The 27230-nt window shown below is 59.9% G+C and overlaps 1 protein-coding gene across 1 annotated transcript in view; it reads right to left on the bottom strand.

Annotated features, from left to right (window-relative positions):
* LOC135408188 (dysferlin-like) overlaps nucleotides 1-26256 on the bottom strand; it is a 62120-nt gene extending 35864 nt beyond the window's left edge. Inside the window, 22 exon segments of the mRNA XM_064643490.1 lie at nucleotides 2116-2222; nucleotides 3481-3605; nucleotides 4681-4858; nucleotides 6319-6432; nucleotides 6728-6843; nucleotides 7647-7688; nucleotides 11117-11199; nucleotides 11289-11332; nucleotides 11680-11748; nucleotides 12908-13011; nucleotides 13284-13410; nucleotides 13794-13909; nucleotides 14350-14380; nucleotides 14475-14525; nucleotides 14620-14682; nucleotides 16313-16441; nucleotides 18979-19169; nucleotides 19535-19649; nucleotides 20237-20342; nucleotides 22338-22429; nucleotides 23416-23471; nucleotides 26119-26256. Of these exon segments, the coding sequence (XP_064499560.1) occupies nucleotides 2116-2222; nucleotides 3481-3605; nucleotides 4681-4858; nucleotides 6319-6432; nucleotides 6728-6843; nucleotides 7647-7688; nucleotides 11117-11199; nucleotides 11289-11332; nucleotides 11680-11748; nucleotides 12908-13011; nucleotides 13284-13410; nucleotides 13794-13909; nucleotides 14350-14380; nucleotides 14475-14525; nucleotides 14620-14682; nucleotides 16313-16441; nucleotides 18979-19169; nucleotides 19535-19649; nucleotides 20237-20342; nucleotides 22338-22429; nucleotides 23416-23471; nucleotides 26119-26212 (2153 nt within the window). The 5' untranslated portion in view covers nucleotides 26213-26256.
* Nucleotides 26257-27230: the final 974 nt, after the last annotated feature.

Here is a 27230-nt window from a genome sequence, read left to right as displayed (position 1 = left end):
TGGGATCACACAGTGGGATGGGCTGGGATGGGGCAGAGAATGGGATCACACACTGGGATGGGGCAGAGAATGGGATCACACAGTGGGATGGGCTGGGATGGGGCAGAGAATGGGATCACACACTGGGATGGGGCAGAGAGTGGGATCACACACTGGGATGGAGCTCCAAGGTGGGATCACACTCTGGGATGGAGCTCCAAGGTGGGTTAATTCACCTCCCAGCACACCCCAACTCAGCCACACTGCTGGGGGGGGTCCTGTGTTTTTAAAAGGGGAGGAAAAGAAGAGGGAAAGAAGGTGCAGGGAAAAGGGGGAAGAAAAATAGGAGGGGGAAGGGAAGGGAAAAAGTCTGGGGGGAGAAGGGAAGGGAAAAATGGGGGGGGAAAGATAGGGGAGAAAGGGTGGGGAAAAAAGAGAAAGGAAAAAAAGGGAGGGGAAAAAAGGAGGGGGAAAAACAAGGGGAAAAAATGGTGGGGAAAAAACAAGAGGGAAACAATGAGGGGAAAAAATGAGGGGAAAAAAATGAGGGAAAAAAATGAGGGGAAAAAAATGAGGGGAAAAAAATGAGGGGAAAAAAATGAGGGGAAAAAAATGAGGGGGAAAAAAAGGCAGGAGAAAAAAAGGCAGGAGAAAAAAAGGCAGGAAAAAAGGTGGGAGAAAAAAAGGTGGGAAAAAAGACTGGAAAAAAGGGCAGGAAGTAAAAAGGGGGTTGAAAAAGGGGGAGGAGAAAGGAGGGCAAAAAGGGGGAAGAAGTGGGAAAAGGAGGAGAAAAGGGGGGGGAAAGAGGGGAGGAAAAAGGAGGGGGAAAAAGGGCTGAGGAAAAAGGGAGGGGAAAACAGGGTGGGAAAAAAGGGTGGAAAAAAAGGGTGGAAAAAAGAGGGGGAAAAAAGGCAGGAAAAAAAAGGAGGGGAAAAAAGGAGGGGAAAAAAGGAGGGGAAAAAAAGATGGGAGAAAAATAAGGCTGTGAAAGAAAGGTTTGGGAAAAAAGGCAGGGGAACAAGGTGGGGAAAAAAAGGTGGAGAAAAAAGGCGGGAAAAATGGCAGGAAAAAAAGGCAGGGGAAAAAAGGCAGGGAAAAAAAGGCAGGGAAAAAAAGGCAGGGGAAAAAAGGCAGGGGAAAAAAGGCAGGGGGAAAAAAGGCAGGGGAAAAAAGGCAGGGGAAAAAAGGCAGGGGAAAAAAGGCAGGGAAAAAAAGGCAGGGAAAAAAAGGCAGGGAAAAAAAGTGGGGGAAAAAAGGTGAGGGAAAAAGGCTGAGAAAAAAAAGGGAGAAAAATAAGACTGTGAAAAAATGGCTGGAAAAAAAAAGGCGGGGAAAAAAGGCGGGAAAAAACTGCTGAAAAAAAAAGGCAGGGAAAAAAAGGTGGGGAAAAAGGCTGAGAAAAAGAAGGTGGGGAAAAAAAGGGTAGGGAAAAGTCTGGGGAAAAAAAGGCGGGGAAAGAAAGATTAAAAAAAACAAAGATGGGAGAAGGAAAAAAGGCTGTGAAAAAAAAGTTGGAAAAAAAAAAAGCGGGAGAAAAAAGCGGGGGGGAAGGGCGGGAGGAGCACTTCGGGAGGGGGCCCCGGGGGCCGACGCGGAGGGAGTGGGCGCGGAGGGGTAGGCGAGGGGGGGTGAATAAAAAAAAAAAAAAAAGGTGGGAAAAAAAGCGGGAGAAAAAGGCGGGGAAAAAAAGGTGGGAGGAAAAAATGCAGGGAGAAAAAAGGGTGATGCCAAAGCAGGGGGTCCTTTGTGGGGTGAGCAGGGAGGGCAGGCAGGGAGGGCAGGCAGGGAGGGAGGGCAGGCAGGGAGGGCAGGCAGGGAGGGCAGGCAGGGAGGGCAGGCAGGGGGGGCAGGCAGGGGGGGCAGGCAGTGAAGGCAGGCAGGGAGGGCGGGCAGGGAGGGCAGGCAGGGAGGGCAGGCAGGGAGGGCAGGCAGGGAGGGCAGGCAGGGGGGGCAGGCAGGGAGGGCAGGCAGTGAAGGCAGGCAGGGAGGGCAGGCAGGGAGGGCAGGCAGGGAGGGCAGGCAGGGAGGGCAGGCAGTGAAGGTAGGCAGGGAGGGCAGGCAGGGAGGGCAGGCAGGGAGGGCAGGCAGGCAGGGAGGGCAGGCAGGGGAGGGCAGGCAGGGAGGGCAGGCCTGTACCTGCAGTCGGCGATGACCCCGTCCAGCAGTTGGTCCCCCAGCGCCTCCAGCTCGGCCGGGGGTACCTGGGACTGCAGGGCCAGCTGGACACGAGCCAGGTTGGCTTCCTGGGGAGGGGAATGAGGAGCTGCCATCAGGGAACCCCCAGAACCAACCCACACCCCACAGCCCACACCACACCCCCCCGGGGTGTCCAGGGTCACCCCCCGGGATCAGAGACTCCAGCTCGGGCTCTGCACCCCCCAGCTTTGAATTCCAGGGGAAACAAGAGGGAAATAAATGCAAGATATCCCATAAATAGCTCAGGGGATGAAGGCAGGATCCATCCCTGGGAGTGTCCAAGGCTGGGTTGGATGGGGCTTGGAGAAACCTGGGATAGGGGAAGGTGTCCCTGCCCAGGGCAGGGGGGGGAATCAATGGGATTTAAGGTCCCTCCCAACCCAAACTATTCCAGGGTTCTGGAGCCCCTCTGCTCTGGAGCCAGGCTGGGAGAGCTGGGGGGGTTCCCCTGGAGAAGAGAAGGCTCCAGGGAGAGCTGAGAGCCCCTGGCAGGGCCTGAAGGGGCTCCAGGAGAGCTGGAGAGGGACTGGGGACAAGGCAGGGAGGGACAGCACACAGGGAATGGCTTCCCAGTGGAAAAGGGGAGATTTAAATGGGATATTGGGAAGGAATTCCTGGTTGTGAGAGTGGGGAGGGGCTGGAATAGATTTCCCAGAGCAGCTGTGGCTGCCCCTGGATCCCTGGAAGTGTCCAAGGCCAGGCTGGACAGGGCTTGGAGCAACCTGGGATGGTGGAAGGTGTCCCTGGGTGGAACTGGATGGGATTTAAGGTCTCTCCCATCCCAACCCATTCCATGGTTCCATGAATCCATTCTGGCTTCAAACTGCCAGAGGGCAGGGTTAGGTGGGATATCGGGAAGGAATTCCTGGCTGTGAGGGTGGGGAGGGTCTGGGATGACATTCCCAGAGGAGCTGTGGCTGCCCCTGGATCCCTGGGAGTGCCCAAGGCCGGGTTGGAACAACTGGGATAATGGAAGGTGTCCCTGCCCATGGAACTGGATGATCCTCAATATCCCCCCCCAACCCACCCCATCCCACGAATCCATGACATCCCTGCCCTCCCAGCCCTGCAGGGGGGGGGGGTGCAGGACAAAGCCCCAGCCCCAGGGGGTCAGGGGGGTCCCAATTCCCCCCTCACCCCGTGGGCAGGGCAGGACACCCGGGACACCTCGGACTGTCCCCCAACAGCCCCAGAGCTGAGCCAGGCTGAGGTGGCCTCTGTCCCCCCCCCTGAGGTGGCCCCTGTCCCCCCCCTGAGGTGGCCCCTGTCCCCCCCCCTGTCCCCCAGAGGCAGGGGGTCACTCACCAGCCTGTGTGCCACGTGGAGCAGCAGGTTCTGGGCGTCGGTGCGGGCACTGATGTCCTCCCAGTAGGACGACAGGACCACCACGGGCTTCACGTTGCCCCAGGGCAGGTAATAGTAGTGACAGCCTGGGGACAGCACCCCCTGAGCTCGGGGAGCCGGGATAACGGAGCATCCCAGCCCCTGGGAGCAGGGATGGAGGAGGGCACGGCGGGGTTGGGGTGAGAGATGGTCTCTGAGGGGGTTTGGAGCTCCCCAAAGCCCAGCAAGGCCCACAGGGATGTGGGTCAGGCTCTGAGTGTGGCAGTGAGGTCAGAAACCAGCTCAACCACCCCGGTGGGGTGAGGACATCCCACCCCAGGAGCCAGGGAATGGTTATCCCGAGCACTGGCTCTTCCCTGGCAGGGAAACTGGCACTGGGGGTGCCGTGGTGGTCCCAAAAACCACCTGAGCCAGCTCAGGGCTGGGAGCAGTGCTGGCTGCCCCACTGCCCCCCATTCACACACTCCCCATGGCTGAGCTGGGAGGAACCTCTGGAGTGCCCTGGTCCAAGCCCTGCTCGAGCAGGGTCACCTCCAGCAGCTTATCCAGGACCACCTGGATACAACCCCTGCTTCCCAGCCCTGGGAGTGCCCAAGGTTGGACAGGGCTTGGAGAAACCTGGGAGACTGGGAGATGTCCCTGCCCATGGCAGGGGGTGGCACTGGGTGGGATATAAGGTCTCTTCCCACCCAACCCATTCCAGGATTCTGGAGCCCCTCTGCTCTGGAGCCAGGCTGGGAGAGCTGGGGGGGTTCCCCTGGAGAAGAGAAGGCTCCAGGGAGAGCTGAGAGCCCCTGGCAGGGCCTGAAGGGGCTCCAGGAGAGCTGGAGAGGGACTGGGGACAAGGGATGGAGGGACAGCACACAGGGAAGGGCTTCAAACTGGAAAAGGGGAGATTTGGGTGGGATATTGGGAAGAAATTCTTCCCTGTGAGGGCGGTGAGGGGCTGGGATGGAATTCCCAGAGCAGCTGTGGCTGCCCCTGGATCCCTGGGAGCCTCCAAAGCCAGGCTGGACAGGGCTTGGAGCCCCCTGGGCTGGTGGAAGCTCTCCCTTCCCACGGAACCGGCCGAGCTTTCAGGTCCCTCCCCATCCCAATCCCTCCCAGGATCCCAGGCCCACATCCCGCCGGGATGGGAGCGTCCCGAGGCCGGGGCCTCACCGTCGAAGACGGCCCTGCTGTACTGGGTGGTGGAGGCCAGGGGCAGGCAGGTGGTGTCGAACTTGTTGCCGTAGTTGCCGATGCTGACCTCGAACTGCGCCGCGGCCTCCACGCCCGGCAGCATCGTGGCCGAGTAGAAGGCGGCGAACAGGGAATATTTCCGGCGGCGCAGGAACTTCTGCGGCGGGAACGGGACAGGGGACGTGGGGGAGAGGCCACCACCCCCCCTCCTGGGCACCCAGCCAGGGAAGGGAACGGAGCTGGGAAGGGGCTGGAGCAGCAGGAGCGGCTGAGGGAGCTGGGGGGGCTCAGCCTGGAGAAAAGGAGGCTCAGGGGGGACCTTCTGGCTCTGCAACCCCCTGACAGGAGGGGGGAGCCGGGGGGGCTCTTTTCTCTGTTCTCCAGCAGGGATTGAGTCACCAGGATGGTGGGACCCAGCAGGGATGGGGGGACCCCGTTCCAGCCCAGGAAGAGCCCAGCAAGGTGTGTGTTTGCTTCCCAGTCCCACTCTGGATCCTGAGGTGGGTCATTCCCAAGTGGATCATTCCCAGGTGGATCATTCCCAGGTGGCCTTTGGGAGTTTCATACTTGGCTTAGGATGGATCTCTCCATGGGTCAGGCTCTGCTCCCAGGGAACAAGGGGCAGGAGGAGAGGGAACGGCCTCCAGCTGTGCCAGGGGAGGCTCAGCTTGGACATCAGGAGGAATTTCCTCCTGGAAAGGGTGGTGAGGCCTTGGCAGGGGCTGCCCAGGGAGGTTTGGAGTGCCCAGCCCTGGAGGTGCCCATGGAATGACAGGACGTGGCACTGAGTGCTCTGGGCTGGGGGACAAGGTGGGATTAGGCACAGGGGGGATCCATGGGCTGGGAGGGCTTTTCCAGCCTCAGGGATCCTGGGATTCAGGGCCCCTTCACTGCCCCAGCACACACAGCCCAGAGGGGCCTCCGAGGTGGGAATTCCATTGCAGGGCAGAAAAACACCCTTTGCAGCACAGGAGTTTTGGGGGAGATATTCAGGAAAACAAGGAGAAGGCCACAGCTTCTCAGGGAAAATGCAACCAAAAGGTGAAAAATGAGGAAAAGGAGCAAATCTGGGAGAGCACTGGAGTGGAGGCAAACCTTCCAACGCTCCATGAGACCTTGCAGGGCCTAAAGGGGCTCCAGGAGAGCTGGAGAGGGACTGGGGACAAGGCCTGGAGGGACAGCACACAGGGAATGGCTTCATAGTGGAAAAGGGGAGATTTGGGTGGGATTTTGGGCAGGAATTCCTGGCTGGGAGGGTGGGGAGGGACTGGGATGGAATTCCCAGAGAAGCTGTGGCTGCCCCTGGATCCCTGGGAGTGCCCAAGGCCAGGTTGGAGCCCCCTGGGGATAGTGGGAGGTGTCCTTGCCCATGGAACTGGATGAGCTTTCAGGCCTCTCCCAACCCAAAGCATTCCATGATTCCCTGTTCCCCACGATCAGCTCACACCACACGGGACCTTGGATGGACACCTTGGAATGGAGCTCAGCAGGAGGCACCTCCAGGAGCTCCCCAACCACGGGACCCACCCAGGAGCAGCTCCCACACCCCCCTTCCATCGTGTCCCACGTGCCCAAAGGGGCCGGACACCCCCCGGAACGCCCCCGGGACCCCGTTACCTCCACCCTCAGGACGTCATCCGCCGGAATATCCTCCACCTTCTGCTCCAGGTGCTCCACCAGCTTGGTCTCCAGCTCCACCAGCACCCTGCCACGGTAGGCAACGCCCTCTCCCTTTGGGACAGAGCGGGGAGAAGCGTCAGGACCCCTCCCCAGCCTTCCCTCCCCACGGATCAGCTCTGCCTTTGGGTTTCTCCAGGAGCTCCGGCGCGGAGGAGGAAGAGCAGCAAAGGGCTCCGGCGGGAAGTTCTGGGAGCGGAGCAGAGCCAGGAGGTCGGAGGCAGCGGGAAGAGCCAAGGAATTGCAGGAGCCAGCGCAGGGTCCCCGCTGCCAGAGCCGGGGGGGGTTAGAGCAGCCGGGGCAGGAGGAGCTGCCGGGTTAGTGGAGGTTGGAGAGAAGCCCATGTCACCTTTCCCAGGTTGAGGGTCTCGTAGGGGTCGGGGAATCCCGTGAATTCCCGGGGGCTCCCGTAGAGGTTGATGTAGCAGGGGCCGAAGGTTGGCAGGAATCCGAGCCCGTCATCCACTGGGAATCACAGGGAGAGGAGCATCAGAGCCGGCAGGGATTCCCGGGGGTGCCTCGGGGCCGGGTCCCACCCCGGGCCACGGGGACCACGGGGGGCTGGAGGCACCAAAATGCTGCGGTTTGCACCCAAATCGGAGCCCTGCGAGCGCTCACCGCAGGGCAGGACACACACAGGGCTGTGTCCCGGGAAAAACGGGAATTCCCAGCCCCGGGAAGGGCCCCCAGGGAAGGGGGGACAGTAAGAGAGGGGGCTTGGACAAGAGTAAGGGTGACAGGATGAAAGGAAACAGCCTCGAGAGGCACTAGGGGTGAGCTGGGGTTGGATATTGGGGAAATTCCCCCTGGAAAGGGCTGTCCAGCCCTGGCACAGCTGCCCAGGGCGGGGGGAGTCCCCATTCCTGGGGGGATTTAACACCCTGAGGATGTGGCACTGGGGGACACGGCCAGGGGTGGCCTGGGCAGTGCCGGGGGAATGGTTGGACTTGCTGGATCCCAGGGATTTTCCAGCCTATCCAGTTCTGTGATTCCACGGAGAGAATCACCCCTTTTCATGGAATTTTGGGCAGGGATCCCCGGCAGGGCCCTGCCCTGAGCTCCCCGTGCCAGCAGGGACACCCCAAAGGGCAGGGGAGCCCTTTCCCTGCTCCCAGAGGGCAGGAGGAGGCCAGGTTGGAGCCATTCCCTTCTCCCAAGGTGCCCAGACTGAACCCAGCTGATCCTCCCCCAGCCCAGACACTGAACCAGTAAAACCAGTCCCGAGCGGCGCCAAACTGGGACAGGACGGGGACGTTACTGGGACGTACGGTCTGAGGCCTTTGGGGGCTTCGGGGGAGCAGGAAACTCATCTGGGGCACAAAGAAAGGCAGAGAGGTCAGGAAAGGCTGGAAGGGGAGCCTGGAAAAGGGACGGAGGGGGACGGGGAACGAGGGTGGATGTTCCTGGGATTTAGCACCGAGAGACAGGAGAGAGACAGAGAAGGAAAGGGAGAGGTTGGCACGTGGGATCGTGGAATGGGGTGGGGTGGAAGGGACCTTAAAGCCCATCCAGGGACACCTTCCAGCAGCCCAGGCTGATCCCAGGCCTGTCCAAGCCCGTCACCAGAGGTTGTAGGATTGGGGTGGACTGGGATCTGAGCATCCCTGAGGAGCATTCCCTGGCAGATCCCAGCGGTGGGGGGGGATCCCACCTCCCTCCGGGCCTCTCTCTCTCTCTCCAGCCCAGCCCAGGAGCCGTGCTGGAACTGGGGAAGAGGGGACTGGGCACACTGGGCACACTGGGCACACTGGGCACACTGGGCACACTGGGCACACTGGGCACACAAGCAGAGCCAGGTAGGGCCGGGGCAGGACACGGGCTGGGGGACACAGGGCTGGAGCACCTGGGCCGTGTCCTGGGGGCTGATCCACGGAATTGTGGAATGGCTCGGGCTGGAAGGGGCCTTAAAGCCCACCCAGTCACTCCCAGGGACACCTTCCAGCAGCCCAGGGTGCTCCCAGCCCATCCAGCCTGGATCCTGTGTCCCTGAGGATGCTTCGGGTGGGGCGGGGGGGTCCTGGGGCATCCGAGATGCCCAAAGCCAGAGGGGACATTCCCGGGGGGATCCAGGTGCCACCAGGCCTTGGCAGCAGGACATGCTCATGCAGGACGGGGCAGGCTCTGCTCCTGGCCCTCAGCAGCCCCAGAACCACCCCAGCTCCCTGCCCTCCCACCTGGCACAGGTGACAGTGTCACCCCCCATCCCTGTCAGTGTCACCACCCCATCCCTGTCACAGTGTCACCCCCCATCCTGTCACAGTGTCACCCCCCCATCCCTGTCACAGTGTCACCCCCATCCCTGTCACAGTGTCACCCCCCATCCCTGTCACAGTGTCACCCATGAATCCCTGTCACAGTGTCACCCTGCACATCCCTGTCACAGTGTCACCCATGAATCCCTGTCACAGTGTCACCCCCATCCCTGTCACAGTGTCACCCCCCATCCCTGTCACAGTGTCACCCCCCATCCCTGTCAGTGTCACCCATGAATCCCTGTCACAGTGTCACCCTGTCCATCCCTGTCACAGTGTCACCCCCATCCCTGTCAGTGTCACCCCCCATCCCTGTCACAGTGTCACCCTGTCCATCCTGTCACAGTGACACCCCCCCATCCCTGTCACAGTGTCACCCCCCCCATCCCTGTCACAGTGTCACCCCCCATCCCTGTCACAGTGTCACCCCCCATCCCTGTCACAGTGTCACCCCCCCATCCCTGTCACAGTGTCACCCCCCATCCCTGTCACAGTGTCACCCCCCATCCCTGTCACAGTGACACCCCCCATCCCTGTCACAATGTCACCCCCCCATCCCTGTCACAGTGTCACCCCCCATCCCTGTCACAGTGTCACCCCCCATCCCTGTCAGTGTCACCCTGTCCATCCCTGTCACAGTGTCACCCCCCATCCCTGTCACAGTGACACCCCCCATCCCTGTCACAGTGTCACCCTGTCCATCCCTGTCACAGTGTCACCCCCCATCCCTGTCACAGTGTCACCCTGTCCATCCCTGTCACAGTGTCACCCCCCATCCCTGTCACAGTGTCACCCTGTCCATCCCTGTCACAGTGTCACCCCCATCCCTGTCACAATGTCACCCCCCATCCCTGTCACAGTGTCACCCCCCATCCCTGTCACAGTGTCACCCCCCATCCCTGTCAGTGTCACCCTGTCCATCCCTGTCACAGTGTCACCCCCCATCCCTGTCACAGTGACACCCCCCATCCCTGTCACAGTGTCACCCCCCATCCCTGTCACAGTGTCACCTTGTCCATCCCTGTCACAGTGTCACCCTGTCCATCCCTGTCACAGTGTCACCCCCCCATCCCTGTCACAGTGTCACCCTGTCCATCCCTGTCAGTGTCACCCTGTCCATCCCTGTCACAGTGTCACCCTGTCCATCCCTGTCACAGTGACACCCCCATCCCTGTCACAGTGTCACCCCCCATCCCTGTCACAGTGTCACCCTGTCCATCCCTGTCACAGTGACACCCCCCATCCCTGTCACAGTGTCACCCTGTCCATCCCTGTCACAGTGTCACCCCCCATCCCTGTCACAGTGTCACCCTGTCCATCCCTGTCACAGTGTCACCCATGAATCCCTGTCACAGTGTCACCCTGTCCATCCCTGTCACAGTGACACCCTGTCCATCCCTGTCACAGTGTCACCCCCCATCCCTGTCACAGTGTCACCCTGTCCATCCCTGTCACGGTGTCACCCTGTCCATCCCTGTCACGGTGTCACCCCCACTGTCCCCAACCCCACAGGGCACCACGGCCACCGCCAGGAAGAGGATCCAAACCTCCAGCACTCCCGGATCTGCCAGGTTGGAGGGGCTGTTCCCACCCAGCACAGGGACAGGGGATGGGGTGACCCCCAGGACAGGGACAGTGACAGCCGTGACACCCCCCAAGCCACCACCGACCTCCAGCCACTCCGTGCAGAGCTGCATCCCAAATCCCAGAGCTGCTCCAGGGCCACACATCCCAAATCCCAGAGCTGCTCCAGAGCCACACATCCCAAATCCCAGAGCTGCTCCAGGGCCATGCATCCCAAATCCCAGAGCTGCTCCAGGGCCACGCATCCCAAATCCCAGAGCTGCTCCAGGGCCACGCATCCCAAATCCCAGAGCTGCTCTGGGGCCATGCATCCCAAATCCCAGAGCTGCTCCAGGCTCATGCATCCCAAATCCCAGAGCTGCTCCAGGGCCACGCATCCCAAATCCCAGAGCTGCTCCAGGCTCATGTATCCCAAATCCCAGAGCTGCTCCGGGGCCACGCATCCCAAATCCCAGAGCTGCTCCAGGGCCACGCATCCCAAATCCCAGAGCTGCTCCAGGCTCATGCATCCCAAATCCCAGAGCTGCTCCAGGGCCACGCATCCCAAATCCCAGAGCTGCTCCAGAGCCATGCATCCCAAATCCCAGAGCTGCTCCAGGACTATGCATCCCAAATCCCAGAGCTGCTCCAGGGCCACGCATCCCAAATCCCAGAGCTGCTCCAGGCTCATGTATCCCAAATCCCAGAGCTGCTCCGGGGCCACGCATCCCAAATCCCAGAGCTGCTCCAGGCTCATGCATCCCAAATCCCAGAGCTGCTCCAGGCTCATGTATCCCAAATCCCAGAGCTGCTCCAGGGCCGTGCATCCCAAATCCCAGAGCTGCTCCAGGGCCGTGCATCCCAAATCCCAGAGCTGCTCCAGGGCCGTGCATCCCAAATCCCAGCCCCCTTCCCGCCCTTACCCTCCAGCTCCCCGCCGGGGGCCGAGATCTTGGACATGGCCAGGAAGGTTGTGCCCACGACGTCGTTGTGGGTCAGGCGGTCCCTGGGGCAGCACAGGGGACACGGGTCACACCGGGGGGTCCCTCTGTGCCCATCCCACTGCCCCGGGCACAGGGAGCACCCCCCACTCACCAGTCGGTCACACGGATCCGCATCCGCTCACACATGGAAGGGAACTGGGAAAAGAGACAGGGAATGGGGAAGGATGGGGGGATCGGGGGGTAGGGGGTCCTGGGGACACCAGGGAATGGGGAGGGATGGTGGGATCAGGGATGGGGTGCCCAGGGGGACACCAGTACTCACCAGGGAATGGTGGGATTGAGGACAGGGGGCCCATGGGGACACCAGTGTTCACCAGGGAATGGTGGGATCGGGGGGCAGGGGGGTCCTGGGGACACCAGTGCTCACCAGGGAATGGTGGGATCAGGGACAGGGTGTCCGTGGGGGACACCAGTGCTCACCAGGGAATGGGGAGGGATGGTGGGATCAGGGATGGAGTGCTCATGTGGACACCAGTGCTCACCATGGCCGGCAGGGTCAGGCACTGGTTCCACTGGGGGTTGGCGTTTTTCTCCAGGATCCTGGAGTAGAGCTGGAGGGGTGGGATGGAGGAGGGAACAGTCAGTGCTGCTCCCACCACCCCAGGAGCTGGGAAGCCTCAGGATACCCAAAATCCCACCCCGATCCCACGGGTGACCCCGGGGGGCTCTGCAGCCCCCTCAGTGCAGGAGGCAGAGGGTGCTGGGGGATGCTGGGGGATCTCCCCACCTCAGAACCACCAGAAGGATGTCCCAAGCCTGTGTCCCCCCCCAGATGGTGTTCCCATGGGAAGATCCATGGGAAGAGGAGACTTCCAGCCCCTCAGTGCTGCTGTGGCTCAAAGGGCAGGTGGCAGCTCGTGGGTTCAGCCTCTCCAGACCCCTCTGTGAGGCATCAGCACCAGGAAAAGCCCAGAGGAGAAACTGCTCTGGTGGCACCACAGGGATCCCAGCATGTCACACACACAGGGATAGGGCTGGGAATGGGGCTGGGAACGGGGCCGGGAACGGGGCTGGGAACGGGGCTGGGAACGGGGCTGTCCCACTGCCATCTCAGCCCCGGGGATCCCAAAGGAACACCCCACTGCCATCCCAGTCCTGGGGATCCCAAGGGAACACCCCGCTGCCATCCCAGCCCCAGGGAACTGGGAGGGACTGTCCCACTGCCATCCCAGCCCCAGGAACCCAGGAACGAGTGTCCCACTGCCATCCCAGCCCCAAGGAGCCAGGAGGGACTGTCCCACTGCCATCCCATTCCCAGGGACTATCCTACTGCTATCCCAGCTCCAGGACCCAGGAGGGATTTTCCCACTGCCATCCCAGCCCCAGAGACCCTGAGGGAACACCCCACTGGTGTCCCAGCCCCAGGGAACTGGGTGGGACTGTCCCACTGCCATCCCATTCCCAGGGATCCCAAGGGAACACCCCACTGCCATCCCAGCCCCAGGGACCTGGGAGGGACTGTCCCACTGCCATCCCATTCCCAGGGACTGTCCCCCTGCCATGCCATTCCCAGGGACTATCCCACTGCCATCCCATTCCCAGGGACTGTCCCACTGCCATCCCATTCCCAGGGACTGTCCCCCTGCCATCCCATTCCCAGGGACTGTCCCCCTGCCATGCCATTCCCAGGGACTGTCCCCCTGCCATGCCATTCCCAGGATCCCGAGGGAGCCCCCCCTGCCCCCCCAGCCCTGCCCAGGCCCCGCTGACCGTCCTGCCGGCAAAGGTGACCTCCACGAAGGGATCCACCAGGTTCTTCTTGTTGCTCTCGAAGCCGAAGATCTGCCGGACGTTGTCCACGACGGCGTCGTCCACTGGGAGCAGGAGGGGGAGACCCTGAAGCTCAAGGAATTCCGGGAGCGGCGTCCGCCCGGTCCCGGCTGTCCCACCGGCTTTTCCATCGGGGAGGAGCTCCCCAGGTGGACAAAACCAGTTTGCACCAGTAGCAGACCCATCTCCCAGCACATCACGACTGGTTGGTATCTATCTAGAAGGTCTTTGGACCGAGGCTGTGGATAATTCCCTCCCCCGAGCCCGAATTCCTGCCCGGAACGCCGCGATGCCGAGGGATCCAGGGGACACCTACTCTGGGGCAAATCCTCGGCTTTGAAGATCCTGAGGCAGAACTGGGCCCCCCGCAGGGTGACCCCGGTGGGGCGCAGCAGGTTGGCCTCGATGTCCTCCTTGTCCTCGGACACCTCCTTCTTCTCCAGCTGCAGGGGGGGACAGGGAGAGAGGGAAAACTCAACCAGGCTTCCCAAGAGTCACAGAACGAGCAGGGAAACCCCAAAGGAGAGAGAGGTGTGGATTCCCCATCCCGGGAAGCGTCCGAGGCCAGGCCGGACGGGGCTCGGAGCAACCTGGGCTGGTGGGAGGTGGGATGGGATTGAAGGTCCCTCCCAGCCCGAACCAGGCTGGGATTCCACGGCTGGGATTCCACGGCTGGGATTCCACGGCTGGGATTCCACGACAAAAAGCAGCTCTTTGCCCCCGAAACGGAGGAAGATCCAAGGTGCTGCTTCCCTGGGAAGGGATGTTTGGCGGCCCAGGGAGGTGGAAGGGTGGAAGGTCCCACGGGATCCAGGGGGATACTCACGGGAGCTTCGTCCCCAGGCCCCAGCACGAGGACGCTGACCTTCAGGTAGCCCTTGGCCCCCGCGGAAAGATCCTCTGGGTCGGAGAGCAGGAGCCACTTCCTGAGGAAAGCGTGTTCTGGGGGGGGGGGAAAGGAGATGGAGAGCCCTGAGCCGTGCAGGGAGGGGATCCAGGGATGCTCTGGGAGGGGTTTTATGGTAAACACCACATTCCTTTGATATAGAACCAGGGAATGTGTCAGCTGGAAGGGACGTGGGGACAGGGAAGGAATAGGGTGGATCCAGAGAAGCTGTGGCTGCCCCTGGATCCCTGGGAGTGTCCAAGGCCAGGTTGGATGAGGCTTGGAGCAACCTGGGATAGTGGAAGGTGTCCCTGCCCATGGCAGGGGGTGGGATTGGGTGGGATTTGAGGTTCCTTCCCACCCAAACCAGTCTGGGATTCCCTGGTGATGGACACAGGGACACATCTGGGTTTGTCCATGGAAGAGCCGTGATTTGTGTCCGTGTTTCCCAACGTTTGGCCCCCACAAAAAAAAAAGGGGGTTTCCCAAAGCTCACTTGGCTCGGAGTAAACGGTCTCCACGTCCATCTGTGGGATGAAAGGAAAAGGGAATTCCGGAGTTCATCCCGTGGGTCAGTGTGGGGGGGGAGAGGGGGAGGGGGAAGGGGAGAGGGCACCGTACCCGGAACTCCCCGATCACCGAGTCCGGGCGGAAAGATCGGGAATCCACCACCTGGGGGGGGAAAAACATGGGAAAAGGGTCAATCCAGCCCCGACCCGCCCAGGACGGAGGATCCCACGGGATCCCAGGGATCCCTGGCACTCACGGTGATGAAGACGGGCGTGTCGAACAGCTCCGAGGGCGACTCGAAGACGTTGAAGAAGAAGGTCTGCGGGAAAGAGGGATGGGGGTTCGGGAGCCTCCCGACCGCTCCCAAGCCCCCAACTCCACGGGATGGATCCTCCCGCCCTCCAGGACACGGGGAATTCCCTCTGGCACCTCGGGAAGGTGACAGGATGAAGGCAGGACCCGCCGTCCCCACCCCAACCTCCGGCCGCTCCGGGATTTTCATCCCCCGGGAAGCCAATCCCGGTGCTCCCGGGCAGTGCCAGGATAATGAATATTTATCAGGATATATCTGAGATATTCTCCCAGTGGTGGTTTCTGAGGATTTGATCACAATCTTGCTCTGCTGGTGCTCGGAACAAGTAGATTTTGGAGGTGCTGGTGATTCCTCCACGGAATGGTCACGGGGTGATGACCACCCTTGGCGGTGCCAGTTGGGTTTGGGGCTCCAAACTCAGGTTAAAAACGACCTAAAACTCCTTCTCTATTTTATATAAACCTTAAAAACTACGTATTTAACGAGGTTTACGTGCTACAAATACGTAGTTGATGGATCTTAAAGGCAGGGCTGTAACAGAACATCTTTCCTGCCATCCTGAGCTTGCACGTGAGGATCGCTGATGATTCCGTGGATTTACTGATGATTTAGATGAGGGGATTGAGTGAACCATCAGCAAATTTGGAGATGACACCAAGTTGGGTTGTGTGTTGATGTGCTGGAAGGCAGGAGGGCTCTGCAGAGGGACCTGGCCAGGCTGGATCCATGGGCTGATTCCAAGGGGATGAGGTTCAACCAGGCCAAGGGCCGGGTCCTGCCCTTTGGCCACAACAACCCCCGGCAGCTCCAGGCTGGGCCAGAGGGGCTGGAGAGCAGCCAGGCAGGAAGGGAGCTGGGAGTGGGGATGGACAGGGAGCTGAACAGGAGCCAGAGTGTGCCCAGGGGGACAAGAGGGCCAATGGATCCTGGCCTGGCTCAGGAACAGGGTGGCCAACAGGGCCAGGGAAGTGATTCTGCCCCTGGACTCAGCGCTGGTGAGGCCACCCCTGGAGTGCTGTGTCCAGTTCTGGGCCCTCAGCTCAGGAAGGACATTGAGGTCCTGGAGCAGGTGCAGAGGAGAGCAACGAGGCTGGGGAAGGGACTGGAGCACAAGTGCTGTGAGGAGAGGCTGAGGGAGCTGGGGGGGCTCAGCCTGGAGAAGAGGAGGCTCAGGGGAGACCTCCTCACTCTCTGCAACTCCCTGACAGGAGGGGGGAGCCAGGGGGGGGTCGGGCTCTTCTCCCAGGAATCAGCAGTAGGATAAAAGGGTCTTGAGCTGTGCCAGGGGAGGTTTAGGTTGGAGATTAGGAAGAATTTCTTTGCAGAGAGGGTGCTCAGCCATTGGAATGGGCTGCCCAGGGAAGGGGTGGATTCTTCATCCCTGGAGGTGTTTAAGGACAGACTGGATGTGGCATCAGTGCCATGGGCTGGGAACCACGGCGGGGTTGGATCAAGGGTTGGGCTGGATGATCTCGGAGGTCCCTTCCAACCCAGCTGATTCTGTGATTCTGTGATTCTGGGATTCTGGGATTCTGGGATTCTGGGATTCTGGGATTCTGGGATTCTGGGATTCTGGGATTCTGGGATTCTCTCTCAGGTGAGTGCCAGGTGAGTGCCAGCAGGGGATCCCCCTCACCTCGTCGAAGGAGGGGCTGTTCCCCTTGCGGATCCGGGTCCTCTTGGTGTGTCCGGCCGCCGTCACCTTCACCACGGGCCGGATGTTGATCCCGGGGAGCTGCCGGGCCTCGATCACCCGCACCCGGATCTGGGACAGGCACGGGGGGGGTGGAAAGGAGTGAAACACCTCCCAGAACTTCCCTAAGTCCCACCTCGAAAAACAAATCAAACCCCAGCTGGATTTTCAATCGGAAGTGGAGTCGAGCTTTTAAAAAAATTTAAGGCGATTTTTTTAAGCTCGAAATTAAATTGAAATTAATTTTTTTTAAAAATTTAAAGCAATCTTACATTCGAAATCAAATCCAATTATTTTGTTTTTAAATCCGCGGAATTTTAAGTTAGAAATTAAATCGGATTTTTAGGAATTGAATTAAATTTCAAAATCTGCATTAAATTGAATTTTTAAAAATTTAAGGCAATTTAAAGAATGGCATTAATTGCGATTATTATTATTACTATTAATTATTAATTAACTAATGCTCCAGGGGCACCTGAGAGGTGCTGAACCCTCCACAGGGACAAACTGGGGGGTTCTCAAGGGGCTCCAGGGGAGCAGCTCATTCCCATTCCACCGTTCCCATCCCATCCTGCCCACCATTCCCATTCCTATCCCACAGACAATTCCCATCCCACCCCACCCACTATTCCCATCCCACCAACCATCTCCATCCCACCCTATCCCACCAACCATTCCCATTTCACTCACCATTCCCATCCCAACACGCACTTCCATCCCATCCCACCAACCATTTGCATCCCACCCACCATTCCCATCCCATCCCACCCACCATTCCCATCCCATCCCACCAACCATTCCCATCCCATCCCACCAACCATTCCCATCCCACCCACCATTCCCATCCCACCCACCATTCCCATCCCACCAACCATCTCCATCCCACCCTATCCCACCAACCATTCCCATTTCACCCACCATTCCCATCCCACCAACCATTCCTCTCCCATCCCACCCACCATTCCCATTCCACCACCCACTCCCATCCCCTCCCACCAACCATTCCCACCCCATTCCATCAACCATTCCCACCCCACCCACCATTCCCATCCCATCCCACCCACCATTCCCATCCCACCCACCATTCCTGTCCCACCCACCATTCCCATTTCACTCACCATTTCCACCCCACCAACCATTCCCATCCCATCCCACCCCATCAACCATTCCCATTCCATCTCACCCCATCAACCATTCCCATTCCATCTCACCCACCATTCCCATCCCACCAACCATTCCCACCCCACCCACCATTCCCGTCCCATCCACCATTCCCATCCCATCCCACCCATCATTCCCATCCCACCCACCATTCCCATCCCACCCACCATCTCCATCCCACCCTATCCCACCAACCATTCCCATTTCACCCACCATTCCCATCCCACCAACCATTCCTATCCCATCCCACCCACCATTCCCATTCCACCACCCACTCCCATTCCCATCCCACCAACCATTCCCACCCCATTCCATCAACCATTCCCACCCCACCCACCATTCCCATCCCATCCCACTCACCATTCCCACCCCACCCACCATTCCCGTCCCATCAACCATTCCCATCCCACCCCACCCACCATTCCCATCCCATCCCACTCACCATTCCCACCCCACCCACCATTCCCGTCCCACCCACCATTCCTGTCCCACCAACCATTCCCATTTCACTCACCATTTCCACCCCACCAACCATTCCCATCCCATCCCACCCCATCAACCATTCCCATTCCATCCCACCCACCATTCCCACCCCACCCACCATTCCCACCCCACCCACCATTCCCATTTCACTCACCATTCCCATCCCACCACGCACTTCCATCCCATCCCACCAACCATTTGCATCTCACCCACCATTCCCATTCCATCCCACCCACCATTCCCATCCCACCAACCATCTCCACCCCATCCCACCAACCATTCCCATCTCACCCACCGTTCCCATCCCACCACCCACTTCCATCTCATTCCATCCCATCGCATCCTGCCACTCCTTCCATCCCACCCACCGTTCCTGCTCTACCACCCACTTCCATCCCATCCCACCCACCATTCCCATCCCATCCCACCAACCATTCCCATCTCATCCCATCCCACCCACCATTCCCATCCCACCCACCATTCCCATCCCACCCTATCCCACCAACCATTCCCATTTCACCCACCATTCCCATTCCACCACCCACTCCCATCCCCTCCCACCAACCATTCCCACCCCATTCCATCAACCATTCCCACCCCACCCACCATTCCCATCCCATCCCACTCACCATTCCCACCCCACCCACCATTCCCGTCCCATCAACCATTCCCATCCCACCCCACCCACCATTCCCATCCCATCCCACTCACCATTCCCACCCCACCAACCATTCCCATCCCATCCCACCCCACCAACCATTCCCATTCCATCTCACCCACCATTCCCACCCCACCAACCATTCCCACCCCATCCACCATTCCCATCCCACCCATCATTCCCATCCCATCCCACCCATCATTCCCATCCCATCCCACCCATCATTCCCATCCCACCAACCGTTCCCACCCCACCCACCATTCCCACCCCACCCACCATTCCCGTCCCACCCCCCTTCCCCTCCCACCTGGAAGTCCTGGGGTTTGTTGGCCAGGGGTTTTTTGGGACTGCTCCTGCCCCTCCTGCCCCGCAGGCTGGGCTGGGTTTGGGGTCTGTGGGGCGGGGGGGGCTCCGAGCCGGGGGGGCCCGAGGACGACGACGGCTCCGCCTCGTCCCCCGTCACCCCGGGATCCTCCGGCTCCTCCTCCTCGGCCGCCTCTGGAGCGGGGACAGGGACACGGGACGTGGGAATGGGGCCAGAGAGAGGGATATGGGGACAGGGACACGGGACGTGGGAATGGGGTCAGAGACTGGGATATGGGGACAGGGACACGGGACGTGGGAATGGGGTCAGAGAGAGGGATATGGGGACAGGGACACGGGACGTGGGAATGGGGCCAGAGACCGGGATATGGGGACAGGGACACGGGATGTGGGAATGGGACCAGAGAGCGGGATATGGGGACAGGGACACGGGATGTGGGAATGGGGCCTCCCAGGGTGGGATATGGGGAGAGGGACACGGGGATGTGGGAATGGGGCCTCCCAGGGTGGGATGTGGGGGGCACCGGGGGGGGTCTCACCAGTGCCCGTGTCCAGCTCGGCCGCAGCCGGGGCCGGCTCCGGAGGGGCCGTGGGTGGGAAGAGCGGGATGGCCCCCGGGGGGGGCAGGTAGGACACCTGGAGCAGCAGGAACGCCTGGAAACAGGGAATGACGTGAGATAGAGCACAGGGAGGGAAAACTGGGGGCCTGGAAACAGGGAATGACGTGAGACAGCGCAGGGAGGGAAAACTGGGGGCAAACTGGGACACGGGGGTGAGGGAATTGGGAAAACTGGCCTGAAACAGGGCTCAGACTGGGCTCAGACTGGGCTCAAAGTGGGAGGAATGGGGCTCAGACCGGGCTCAAACTGGGAGCCCCAACTGACAGAGACAAGGCTCAGACTGGTCACAAAGTGGGAGGGACGTTGGTTGGACTGGTCTCAAACTGGGAGTTACAACTCACAGGGCCATTGCTCACACTGGGCTCAAACTGGGAGGGCCATTGCTTACACTGGGCTCAGACTGGCCAGGCCATGGCTTGTACTGATCTCAAACTGGGAGCCCCATCTGGCTGGGTCAGGCCATGGCCAAGAGCAGTCCCATACTGGGAGCCCCACCTAAACATGCCCTGTCCATACTGGTGCCACCCTGGGATCCCACCCTGTGTTGGTGCCACCCTGGGATCCCCCAGCCCTCCCTGGTGCCCCTTTGGTGCCCCCCAGCCGTGCCCAGCCCTCACTCACCCCGGTGCCCTCCCTGCGCGTGTCCAGCAGCGGGAGGTTGAACGAGGCCGCCAGGCTGGGGGTGCCCAGGACATCCCGGAGGGGCACCCGGCACTCCCCCAGGAACCTGGCAAAGGGCACGGATCAGAGGGGAAGGGGCCCCTCCAGGGACACCCAAACCCCTCCGGAGCAGATCCAGAGGGAGCCGTGGGAATGATCCCTGATCCCTCTGGAGCCAGGCTGGGAGAGCTGGGGGGGTTCCCCCGGAGAAGAGAAGGCTCCAGGGAGAGCTGAGAGCCCCTGGCAGGGCCTGAAGGGGCTCCAGGAGAGCTGGAGAGGGACTGGGGACAAGGCAGGGAGGGACAGCACACAGGGAATGGCTTCCCACTGCCAGAGGGCAGGGATAGATGGGATATTGGGAAGGAATTCCTGGCTGGGAGGGTGGGGAGGCCCTGGAATAGAAATCCCAGAGAAGCTGTGGCTGCCCCTGGATCCCTGGAAGTGTCCAAGGCCAGGTTGGAACAACCTGGGATAGGGGAAGGTGTCCCTGCCCAGGGTAGGGAGTGGAATCAGTGGGATTTAAGGTCCCTTTCAACCAAAGACATTCCAGGATTCTGGAGCCCCTCTGCTCTGGAGCCAGGCTGGGAGAGCTGGGGGGGTTCCCCTGGAGAAGAGAAGGCTCCAGGGAGACCTTGGAGTCTCTTCCAGGGCCTAAAAGGGCTCCAGGAGAGCTGGAGAGGGACTGGGGACAAGGGATGGAGGGACAGCACACAGGGAATGGCTTCAAACTGGAAAATGGGAAATTTGGGTGGGACATTGGGAAGAAACTCTTCCCTGTGAGGGTGGTGAGAGACTGGAATGAATTCCCAGAGCAGCTGTGGCTGCCCCTGGATCCCTGGGAGTGTCCAAGGCCAGGCTGGACCCGGAGCAGCCGGGCTGGGGGGAGGTGTCAGCCGGGATCTCCTGTCCCGGGATCCAGGACCCTCCTCCCGCCCTCCCCTCACTATTTATAGTCCCACTAAAACTGGCCCGGCCCCAAATCCCAGACCTTGGCCTCCAGCCCAAGGTTGGCTCCAGCTCTGGAAACGGGATCAGGCCAGGCCGTGCTCCCTGTCCCGGCTGGAGCAGCAGCAGCACATTCCCAACCCTCCAAAAATAACCCCCTTCCCGGACTTTTCCCTTTCCCAGCAGCTCTCCCTCCACGCTGGGGGTCCCACAGGGGGATCCCCCCCGTTCCCAAGGCAGCAGGGAGCCCCCCATCCCTGGGGAATTCCCGGAGAGGGGACGCAGGGGCCGTGGGGAGGAAGGAAGGCGGCGGCTCCGGGGGCTCCACCGCCCCTTCCCGGCGCCTCGGGAAAGGAGCCTGGCAGCCGCTTCCCACCTCCCGGCCAGGGAAGGGCCCGGCACGAGCATCCCTTGTGCATTCCCGGCCCTCCAACGCAGCAGCTTCCCCCCACACTCGGAGCAAAAGCAGCCCAGAAATGCAGCTCCAGCCTCCCACTGCTCCGGAGCCCGGGAAGAGCCCGGGAAGAGCCCCGGGAAGAACCCGGGAAGAGCCCGGGAAGAGCCCCGGGAAGAACCCGGGAAGAGCCCGGGAAGAGCCCCGGGAAGAGCCCCGGGAAGAGCCCCGGGAAGAGCCCCGGGAAGAGCCCCGGGAAGAGCCCCGGGAAGAACCCGGGAAGAACCCGGGAAGAGCCCCGGGAAGAGCCCCGGGAAGAGCCCCGGGAAGAGCCCCGGGAAGAGCCCCGGGAAGAGCCGGCACATCCCAAGGGACGCTCCCGAGCATCCCAGGACCTGGAGCTGGGAGAGGGGGGATCATTCCCAGCTCCCAAAGCTTCTCCCAGACAGGGGGGATCATTCCCAGCTCCCAAAACTTCTCCCAGAGAGGGGGGATCATTCCCAGCTCTCCCAAAGCTTCTCCCAGAGAGAGGGGAATCATTCCCAGCTCCCAAAGCTTCTCCCAGAGAGGGGGGATCATTCCCAGCTCTCCCAAAGCTTCTCCCAGAGAGGGGGGATCATTCCCAGCTCCCAAAGCTTCTCCCAGAGAGGGGGGATCATTCCCAGCTCCCAAAGCTTCTCCCAGAGAGGGGGGATCGTTCCCAGCTCCCAAAGCTTCTCCCACCTGTTCCTGCCCACGGTCTCGTGGTCCTTGACCACCACGGTGAGCTCGGCTCCAGCATCCAGGGGAACCCCCTTGAGATCCCACTCGAATCCCTGCGGAGGGCAGAGCAGCGGGATCAGCGGGATTTTGGCCCATGGAAACACAGGACAGGGATGGAAGGGAGAAGGTGCTGGAAAAACTCCCCTTTTTTCCCCATTATATCCCCTTTTTTTTTAAATTTTATCCCATGAAAACACAGGGTTGGAAGGAAAAAGGTGCTGGAAAAACTCCCCTTTTTTTCCCCACTAAATTCCCTTTTTTTTAAGATTTTAGCCCATGAAAACTCAGGGTGGGAAGGAAGAAGGTGCTGGAAAAACTCCCCTTTTTTTCCCACTAAATCTCCTCTTTTTAAAATTTTAGCCCATGAAAACACAGGGTTGGAAAAAAATCTGCTGGAAAAAATGCCCTTTTTTCCTACTAAATCCCCTGTTTTTTAAATTTTGGCCCATGGATACACAGGAAAGGGTTGGAAGGAAGAAGGTGCTGGAAAAATTCCCTTTTTTTTCCCCATTAAATCCTCTCTTTTTAAAATTTTATCCCATGAAAACACAGGGTTGGAAGGAAAAACTGGGAAAAACTCCCTTTTTTTCCCACTAAATTCCCTTTCTTTTAAATTTTGGCCCATGGAAACACAGGACAGGGATGGAAGGAAGAAGGTGCTGGAAAAACTCCCCTTTTTTCCCACCAAAACCCCTTTTTTTTTAAAATTTTAGCCCATGATAACTCAGGGTTGAAAGGAAGAAGGTGCTGGAAAAATTCCCTTTTTTTTCCAGCAAACCCCCTTTTTTTAAATTTTAGCCCATGAAAACACGGGGTTGGAAGGAAAAACTGGAAAAAACTCCCCTTTTTTTCCCACTAAATCCCTTTTTTTTTAATTTTAGCCCATGGAAACTCAGGGTTGGAAGGGAAAAGGTGCTGGAAAAACTCCCCTTTTTCCCACTAAACCCCCTTTTTTTTTGTAGTTTTGCCCCCTGGAAACCCAGGCAGGGAGAAGGGGCCGGTTTTCCCACCAAATTCCCGGGGCTGGGAACACTCCCACCTCATTCCAGACGGGATTGACGTTGTTCTTGATGACCTTTGTCCTCTTCTTCACTCCTGCAGGGAGAAACCCACGGATCAGAGGAGGATCCCGGGAGCAGGAGCCCAAATTCCGGCTCTCAGGAGCTCCAGGGACTCCACAATTCCCAGGACAGGATTGGATCCACATTCCCAGCTCCCAGGTGGGACTGAGCATCCAGGGACATCCACAATTCCCAGGACAGGATTGGAGCCACATTCCCTGTTCCCAGGTGGGGCTGAGCATCCAAGGACATCCACAATTCCCAGAATAGGATTGGAGCCACATTCCCTGTTCCCAGGTGGGACTGAGCTTCCAGTGACTCCCACAATTCCCAGGAGCAGGTAGGGAATTCCCAGGTAGGTCTCAGCCTCCAGGGACATCCCCAATTCCCAGGACAGGATTGGATCCACATTCCCAGCTCCCAGGTGGGACTGAGCTTCCAGTGACTCCCACAATTCCCAGGACAGGATTGGGCCCATTCCCTGTTCCCAGGTGGGACTGAGCATCCAGTGACTCCCACAATTCCCAGGAGCAGGTAGAGAATTCCCAGGTAAGTCTCAGCCTCCAGGGACATCCACAATTCCCAGGACAGGATTGGATCCACATTCCCAGCTCCCAGGTGGGACTGAGCTTCCAGTGATTCCCACAATTCCCAGGATAGGATTGGATCCACATTCCCTGTTCCCAGGTAGGTCTCAGCCTCCAGGGACATCCACAATTCCCAGGACAGGATTGGATCCACATTCCCTGTTCCCAGATGGGACTGAGCATCCAGGGACATCCACAATTCCCAGGACAGGATTGGGCCCATTCCCTGTTCCCAGGTGGGGCTGAGCATCCAGTGATTCCCACAATTCCCAGGACAGGATTGGACCCACATTCCCTGTTCCCAGGTGGGACTGAGCTTCCAGTGACTCCCACAATTCCCAGGATAGGATTGGATCCACATTCCCTGTTCCCAGGTAGGTCTCAGCCTCCAGGGACATCCCCAATTCCCAGGACAGGATTGGATCCATTCCCTGTTCCCAGGTAAGTCTCAGCATCCAGTGATTCCCACAATTCCCAGGACAGGATCGGGCCCATTCCCTGTTCCCAGGTAAGTCTCAGCATCCAGTGATTCCCGCAATTCCCAGGACAGGATTGGGCCCATTCCCTGTTCCCAGGCTGGGCTGGGGATGCAGGGCTGGGGTCCAGGACCCCATTTGGATCCCAAACCCTGGAAAACTCTGGGAAGTCACCTTGGAGCTGTGCCTCAGTTTCCCCCGGAGCAGAGAGGAGGCTCCCGAAGGGTTCCGGGGGGGATTTTTGGGATGGGAGGCACCACGGGGGGCCCAACCACCCCCCTCCCTCCACGAAAACCTCGGGAATGTGCCTCAGTGATCCCACAAAATCCCTGGATGGTGCCCTGTCCCCCGGATGGGAGCGGAGCCATCCGGGATGTCCGTCGGGAGCCTCCCAGCCCCGACATTCCCGGTGCCGGGGGGGCTCCGGCTCCCAAGATCCCCCAAAAGCCACGACCCCCCCCCCCGTCCCCGCTGGAATGTCGCTGGATCCCGAGCGGGAGGGACCGGGGGAAGAGGAAAAGGAAGAGCCAAACAATAGGAGTGACTCAAATCCGGGGGACACCGGAAGGGACGCCGGGAAGGGACGCCGGGATTCGGCACAGGGGGGGGACCGGGACACGCCGGAAATTCCCACTTTTTGGCTGTTTGGGATTCACCAAAAGAACCTTTCCCTGTTTGGGATGGGGAAGAGCCTCTGGGAAACCCCCTGGACACGGACAAGGAGCCCTGGGAATGTCAGACCCTCCTTCCTCCCTCGGCTGGAGACCCCGATCCCCCCGATCCCTCATCCCTGTTTGGGATTCAGAGCCCTGGAATTCCCGATCCCTCATCCCTGTTTGGGATTCAGAGCCCTGGAATCCCCGATCCCTCATCCCTGTTTGGGATTCAGAGCCCTGGAATTCCCGATCCCTCATCCCTGTTTGGGATTCAGAGCCCTGGAACTCCCGATCCCTCATCCCTACAGGACTCAGAGCCCTGGAATTCCCGATCCCTCATCCCTGCAGGATTCAGAGCCCTGGAATTCTGATCCCTCATCCCTGCAGGACTCAGAGCCCTGGAATTCCCGCTGCCTTCAGGACCAGGATTGGGCCGAGCAGAGCTGATGGATGGGAGGGATCCCAAAGATCAGGAGCACCCCCATTCCCAGCACCCATCCCATTCCCATCCCATTCCCCGCAGGAAAAGCCGGGGCAGGAATTGCTCGTCCTTTTCCTTGGTTTTTTTCTCTAAAAATGGAGATTTTTCCACGGCCAGGAAACGGCTCCCAAAAAACAAAAAGCAAATCCCAGGGCCATCCTCCAGGGAGAGCTTTGGAGGTGCAGAGCCCTCCCTTCCTCCCTTCCCGGGAAATCCATCCCCCGGGAATGGGATAACCCCGGGAAAGGGATCGTTTGTGTTAATTCCGCCTTAATTAAAACGCCTTAATGAGGGCGAAGCGCCCCGAAATCAGGGAAGGACGGGGGGAGAATTCCCAGGGTGGGAACGGGGTGGGAATTTCCCAAGGATCTGGGAGCAGGACCCCGGGCTCTGCGGGAAGGGGTTTGTGGGAAGGGGCTTCCCAACCGGCCCGAACTCTTCCCGCCCCCCCCCTCCCATCCCAAAATCGGGACTCCCTCACCTCGGAAGGTCAGGCTGGCCACGGGATCGCTCTGCCTCTCCCGCTTTTCCAGGCTCGGGAGGTGGGAGGCCCGCTGGAGCAGCACCCGCAGCATGGCCGGGCTGGAGCCGGGAGCGGGAACGATCCCGATCCCACCCCCCGATCCCGATCCCACCCCCCCATCCCGATCCCACCCCCCCATCCCGATCTCCCCCCCCCTTTTCCCGGGCCGGCCCTTCCCGGCGGGAGGAGGCGCCGGGAGGCGGCACAAAAACGCCTCGGAGCGACAGCGCCGGAGGGGGGGAAAACCGGGATAACGGGAGCTTGGAGCGGGGGGGGAGGCACCGGGATAAATCAGCGGGATCCCGGGATGCTGGAAGGGATAAATCAGTGGGATCCAGGGATGCTGGAAGGGATAAATCAGCGGGATCCAGGGATGCTGGAGCCATGGAGAGGGATAAATCAGCAGGATCCAGGGATGCTGGAGCCACAGAGAGAGATAAATCCACGGGATCCAGGGATGCTGGAGCCATGGAGAGGGATAAATCAGCGGGATCTTGGAATGCTGGAAGGGATAAATCAGTGGGATTCTGAGATGATGGAGCCATGGGGGAGGACAAATCAGTGGGATCCAGGGATGCTGGAGCCACGGAGGGGATAAATCAGCAGGATCCAAGGATGCTGGAAGGGATAAATCAGTGGGATCCAGGGATGCTGGAAGGGATAAATCAGCGGGATCCAGGGATGCTGGAAGGGATAAATCAGCGGGATCCTGGGATGCTGGAGCCATGGAGAGGGATAAATCCGCAGGATCCTGGGATGCTCCAGGATCTGGGAGTGCCCAGGCCCCAGGACTCAGGGATGCTGGGAGCTCCAGGGATGGCCTGGAACTGGGATCCAGGGGTGCTGCAAACCCCGGATGGGAAATAATTCACTGGGATCTGGGAATGCTGCAAGGCCCAAGGATGCCCAAGCTCCAGGATCCAGGGATGCTGCAATTCCCAGGAATGGCAAATAAACCCTTGGGACTCAGGGATGCTGGAAACCCCAAGGATGGTCCAGGATCCAGGGATGCTGCAAGTGCCTGGGATGGGAAAGAATTCCCTGGAATTCAGGGATGCTGTGAGTGCCAA

The sequence above is a fragment of the Pseudopipra pipra genome, unplaced genomic scaffold (genome assembly GCF_036250125.1).
Source record: "Pseudopipra pipra isolate bDixPip1 unplaced genomic scaffold, bDixPip1.hap1 HAP1_SCAFFOLD_217, whole genome shotgun sequence".
Classification (NCBI taxonomy): domain Eukaryota; kingdom Metazoa; phylum Chordata; class Aves; order Passeriformes; family Pipridae; genus Pseudopipra; species Pseudopipra pipra.
Note: the sequence above shows the minus strand (reverse complement) of the source record. Positions and strands in the feature narration are given on the sequence as shown.